The sequence below is a fragment of the Serinus canaria genome, chromosome 5, assembly GCF_022539315.1.
Source record: "Serinus canaria isolate serCan28SL12 chromosome 5, serCan2020, whole genome shotgun sequence".
NCBI lineage: Eukaryota > Metazoa > Chordata > Aves > Passeriformes > Fringillidae > Serinus > Serinus canaria.
In genome coordinates, this window is record NC_066319.1 from 51,687,240 (window position 1) to 51,693,239 (window position 6,000).

Consider the following 6,000-nt stretch of genomic DNA (forward strand, 5'->3'; position numbering starts at 1 on the left):
AGGCAAATTTTGGTTGAGTATGGAGTAAAGACTTCTCAGTGTGCTGTATATTTTTGATGCTCTGATTAGGGCTGGATCACTTGGACATTCATTGTCCTTCAGACATTCAAAAAGCAGAACTTCACTGCTTCACAAAACCCAATAACGTGCAGTTCAAAGATGCTTTTATCTGGGAACTAAGTCCAAAGGTATGACAGATGGACAAAACCAAACTCAGGAAACTTGCCTTCACAGGTGTGTGTGAGTGAAGTTGTCCCATTCTTCCAGAATTGAGAGATGGAGCAAAGCAGCATGGGTGCTAATACATAGCCACCAATTTGAAAGATATGTGGCTCTTGTCACTGCCTTTTCCTGTGTCCTGTAGAATTATGTGTTGGTAATGCAGAGCTTTTCTTCTCTGAGCCCTCTTCTCTGAGTAGTGGGAACCAGATCAAAACAAGCTGTGAATGTGCTGCTCCTGCCTTCAGAGGTGGCATAAGCAAAGTGCTGACTGGGTGTCTGTCTCAGTGGTTCTGGGGCCAAGGTGAAACATCACTGGGGGTATGACACAAGTGACCTGCATGGGCTGGGAGAGGGTTCCTGGTCTTTCCTTGTGCATTGCTGCATGGCTGGTGCCTGCTCTTGAGGGCACTGGGAACAGGCAGTGTCTGGTCAAGTCAGGTGGACTTAGCAGTAGCCAGAAGACTTTGCTGGCCTAACACTGAAATCCCTCAGGTGCTTTCTTCCTTGGCTGTCTGGCCACCAGCTCCTGAAAGGTTCATCAGGCTTCTGAGGGCTTTGGGCTTTACCATAGCAAGTGGCCATAGTTCTTTTTATTCGAATGGGGGAGGTGAGGCTGCTGGTAATAAAGCAGCATCAACTCTAGTCTTAATACCTGTGTGTACAGATTCCCAACAACAAATCCCAGTGTGCCTCAGAACAGGGAAAGCTGTTGGAATTCCTCCCGTATGGCAGGGTTGTATGTTTGTCACTGTCAGTATCATAGATTTGGGCTGAAGTTTGGAAATGCTAGAAAGCCTATGTGTATTCATTTTAAACTAAATATCTGCTTTGTCTCTCCCCTTCCCTCCAGGCTACTTCTGTTCTTGATGTCAGATATGCATCTGCTTCGTGAGAAGGTGCTGTAGCCTAGAACAATTTGTGTTGACTACTGTGTTATCCAGGATATCAGGTATTAGCAAACCTCAGACAGCCATCTGCATCATATCTGTGGACAAGCAGCTATTACCAAAAAAAAGGCAAACGCTTCCAGTCCTGTGCTACATCTGCCTTAATCTCCCCTCATTCCTCCATACTGCCTCCACTTTCTTTCAAAAGCACCCAGGTAGCTCAGCTCTCCATTTCACCAACGTCATGCTTAAGCATGGGGACTTCTAGAACCAGTAACACCTATCTATAAATTTTGACCAACCTGCAAAACAAGGAGCTCCTTAGCAGCCCCACAGTAACTCTACACGTTAGGAGTTCTTATAACACTTGGTCCTTAGGGTATAAGTATGTATTGCTGCATGGCCTCGTGGTCTCTGCTTCCTGTGTATTCTTACAATGACACTATGATTAGTGAGCTTTCTATAAGGGAGGGGCCTGTGCACACGCCAGCCGTGGCAGGTTTGTTCTGCAGTGACAAGACATGTTAGCAAGCGATCATGAATAATGCAAAGTGATAGGAAATGTTATTTCTAAGGTTTGGTCAGTCCAAGGTTGTAGATGTAACTCATTACACTTCTGGTTTGTGCAATTCTTTCCACTGTATTTGTGTGTTCTTGCTTCATAGAAAGCTCCCTAATTGAGCATTTTATTCCTGTATATTTTAATGGCTTTTATTTAGTGCAAAAGGGAATACTTAACCTGAAACTGTTTGATACGCTATTTAACCCCTGGCATTCAGCATTTGCATTGTAACTTGTTAAGTGAGTGCTACACAACTTTCTTTTTCCTGATCCTCTGTGGGATTAAGTCAAAACAACTTTCTCTGGTGCCTCTCCTTTTGGGGAATATGTGCCTTTTTGCATTTGGCTACCATAGATCACTTTCTGTCCCAGTGTCTCATTCCTCTTCAGAGCGCTGTTTGCCAAAGACATCAAACTGCTTCTCCCACTGGAAGTTTGGATGAGGGTTGGAGCACAAAATTCAACCTTCAAGAGTTTTTGGTTTCTCGCGAGTGTAATGGAGAAGAACCGGGTTAATTTTCATTGGCCATTTTAACCCTTCTGAAGCACACATCGCTTTCATGTTCTGAACCAAAATATGCAATTTAAAATCTAAGAGGTGCTTTTCCAAATACTTGGTGCATGCAGCTTTCAAATCCCAGCCCTCTGCTCGGATGGCCCGTGCTGTGGCCTGTCTAGCTGGCTTGAACTGGAGCTGTTCTTGCAAGTCCCTTGGGAGGACTTTGCACCTTGAACAAGGTGGTAGCTGACTGCCGAGCAGACAGTGTCCAGGGAAGCTAGAAGCAGCAGTATTACTTCTTGACCAGTGGAAAGCTACAAAATAACACTAGTCACAAAGCATTTAAAAATGGTTAATTTAATGATGTTGGAAGAAACCACCAGGTGTCTTTGCAGGTGGAAAAAAGGACCTTTCTTGCCTCTCTTCCTCTACAGAGGTTTCAAGCCAAGATGGCACACAGTGATGTACAGCACCAGCCTTTCTTACACAACTTGAAATGAGCTAGCCCGTGGCCTGGCCCGCAGCTGAGGTTGGTGGAGCTTGGGGCCAGGCCCTGGACTTGGTGCTGAGGTTTGGCTGCTGGGCTGTGTGCTGTGGTGGCTCTGCTCTCTGTACCTGAGCAGGGCAGCCTAATGCCAGCTGGGCAACAGAGCTGGCTCTGGCACCTGCTGCAGTGTGGTCACAGCCCCAGGAAAGGCAGGGGATGTGACCTCTTGTAGCACTGAGGTGTGGTCTTAGCCTTGGGCTGTGTGTGAGGAAAGTAATTCAGCATCAGAAACTGGGCAGCAACACACAGGTGCAGCGCAGGTAGAGATTTCCTTGGGCAGGTTAGAGCGTGGAGCCCCAAAAGGGCCCTTTCAGCCACTTGGCAGCTGTTTCTGAGCAGTTCCATTCTAGTAGCTCCAGAGATCCTCTGAGGTGATGGGAGGATGGAAGGGAGCTATTCCCTATCCTCTGTATTGCCTAGCTGCTGCTGTGAACTGGCAGCTCTGGTGGCTCAAATGTTCCTTCAGACCTGTGCCAGTTGGAGCTGGGAGTCTCTTTGTGGGAAGGAATGCTAGGAGTTAGCCAGTGTGAATTAGGAATAAAGACCGGGCAAATAGCACTGTGAATCCAGTTGACAGTTGTGGTGTAAAGCAATGCTGCTCTTTAGAAACACTCTAGTATTAAATATTAAACCTCCTGCTGTACCAATGCGTGGAGACAGGTCCTCACCGGTGTGGGAGCTTGCATCCCAGCTGGGGGAGTTCATCAGGAGAGGCTTCTGCTGGAGACTTAGGTACCTGTGAGGACTTCTCATTGGTTTTTGCCCTCAAATCTGTCCATCTTATCAGAAAAGTTGTGTTTTGGCTTCATCCCCATGGGGTAGGGGGAAACGTGTATCATTTGTGATATTAGGAAGAAAAAAGTTGTTTAATTATTTTTCAGTTTACTGCTATCTTATTGTAGTTGATACATGCAATATAATAGCACTGTATTTTAAACGTTTAGTTTTTTACATTCTCTTGAACTATGTTTTTAAACGCGATAAAATCATTTTAGCTTTTGAAATGGTTTGACCTTGTTTAGGTGAAGACCCTCTTTTTCTTTTGTTAAATGGGTCAAGCATTAGATACATCAACTGGTTGCATTCTGACTAGAAGGGTCCACAAAGATAACTGCATAAAATAAGAATATTCACTTAAATTTTGTTTCTTAAACTATCGATGTGAATGTCATAATTATATATATTTTGTGGAAAATGGGAAATTATTTCTCCTAAGTATAAGTTATTGTGCAAAATATGGTATCGTTAAAGAAAATGATAGTTTAAGTTTTAGTTTTAGAAATCTTAAAGATATAAAAGTGTATTGCATATGCATAAACAAATTTCATTTGTTCTATTTAATTTTTATGTAGTTGTGTAAAGTGCTAGGTAACTTCTTTTTTCACTTATCCATTAAAACAACCTTGTTACTTGAATATTCGTGTTTAACTGGTTTGAAAAGTGATCAGTTTTTGTAATATAATCTTATAACCAAGGGAAATAAATACACGCCTCAGTTGTGCTTAACAGTAAAGCAACAATGTACAATCAGATGCTTAAGACCGTAGTAGCCATACCTGGTAGTGCAACCACAATGGTTGTGTCACGATATATTTAATACCTATGGGGATAATGGTTTCTTAATATATTTTTACAAGTTTGCAACCAGGAAGACCCCATAAATATCCACTAGAACACTTTTTTAATAGTTAAAATAAGAGTGAAACTCTTACTCTCTTAAAGCAATGTCCTGACAAACATTTTTCTTTCCTGTACAAATACATCAGAAACATTATGTATTAAAATATGCTCATTGTCACTTTAAATTTCAGTTTTTATTCTATGAATTTGCTAATATGCTGTTGGTATTCTTGCACACCAAATATGAGCCAGACAGTGCATTACACTAACTTGATCACTGGATTTATGAACAAAAATCTCCAAGTCAATGAAATGCAAAAATATCTTAGGAGATTTTTTTTGATAATGCGTTTCTTTTTCAAATTGGTATGAATTTGTACATAGCCCATTCAGCGATGAGTGGGCTGATATTTTACAAAAAAAAAAGGAGAAAAATTATTTTATTAGCTCCAGCTTGTCTTCAGTAAGTCAAAATCTGGTGATCTTGTGCAATGCCCCTAAAGCAAATACTTTCTGCCACTCCCTGGATTAATGCAGCTTTTCCTGTTGATAGTAAAGCACAATTGCAGTGAAAGTTACAGTTCAGAAGATGGAAGGTCAGTATAGTCTATGCATGTTGTATAATAATGAGTGTTTACATTCATATTCTCCTAAAATAAAATTTATACTGGAGTGTATAGTATTCCATTATGTAGATTTTATCAATTTTGTTAACTGCTTATAGATTGCTTAAAAGAAGTTTTTTCAAGATTTTAAAAGATGTATAAGGTTAAGTTTGCAAATATAATGGAAATGCTGTATAGCTTTTGAAGTGATGAAATACTTGTTGGGATTTTAAAGAAAGTATGTTGTAATAATGCTGTTGTAAGTAATATTTTAAATGTCTTTTTTGCCTGTTTTCTATTATTCAGCACACTTACTGTGATGAATGTTCATAGCATTATAAAATTGCTTAGCCACTGAAAAGTAACATTTGGTTTTGGATTATTTTACTGTATGAGGAATTATAGTGGGGTAAATTCCTTTGTGAAATTCTACATAATTCATTTTTCTATGATTTCCAATGTTTGCTGACATCAAATAAAATTTTTTCAAGCCATTGATGTAATAAAATATGTAGTAAAATGTTATTGATGTAAAGTGTGGTTCTGATGTGTAACTGACCCCCTACCTTTCAGATTTTGGTCAGGAGATACAAAAGGGGTTTTCCCTTTCCTGACAGTGTCATCCCTCAGATAAGGAGAACCTGAGGAATAAACTACTGCCTCTTTGCTTCATGTACAAAGCACTTGGCTGTACAAGTTAACAAGGTTTTCATCTTTCCCATGAAAGAAACACATTTAAATGCATAGGAAAAGGCAACACTTGCCCTCAAAGCTCAGCACTGTGCAGTGTTGCTGTTGATGATGCTCAGAAGGGCAGGGAATTTTGCACCTTGGAATTTTCACAAGATCATGGTTTTTGACTTCACATGCTGGAGTGCTGCTGAGCACTAAACACAGAAGCACAGACAGGATTTTGTGGGGCTGTTTGGGGGAAAGTGCTTTGAGCAGATTTCCCAGCAGGGCTCTGGGAGCCCAGGGTTAGCACAGGACAGGAGACAAGAAGTTCTGTGCTTTGCTCATGTGTGTTCAAGGCAGCAGAACTCCTACAGCAGGATGCTG

General features: G+C 41.1%; 1 protein-coding gene across 1 annotated transcript in view; it reads left to right on the top strand.

The window, feature by feature from the left end:
* Window positions 1–5,466, top strand: part of RCOR1 (REST corepressor 1) — an 82,032-nt gene extending 76,566 nt beyond the window's left edge. Inside the window, exon 12 of the mRNA XM_009101731.4 lies at window positions 1,073–5,466. Coding sequence (XP_009099979.1) covers window positions 1,073–1,114 — 42 coding nt within the window. The 3' untranslated portion in view covers window positions 1,115–5,466. The remainder of the gene's footprint in view (window positions 1–1,072) is intronic.
* The last annotated feature ends 534 nt before the right edge of the window (window positions 5,467–6,000 follow it).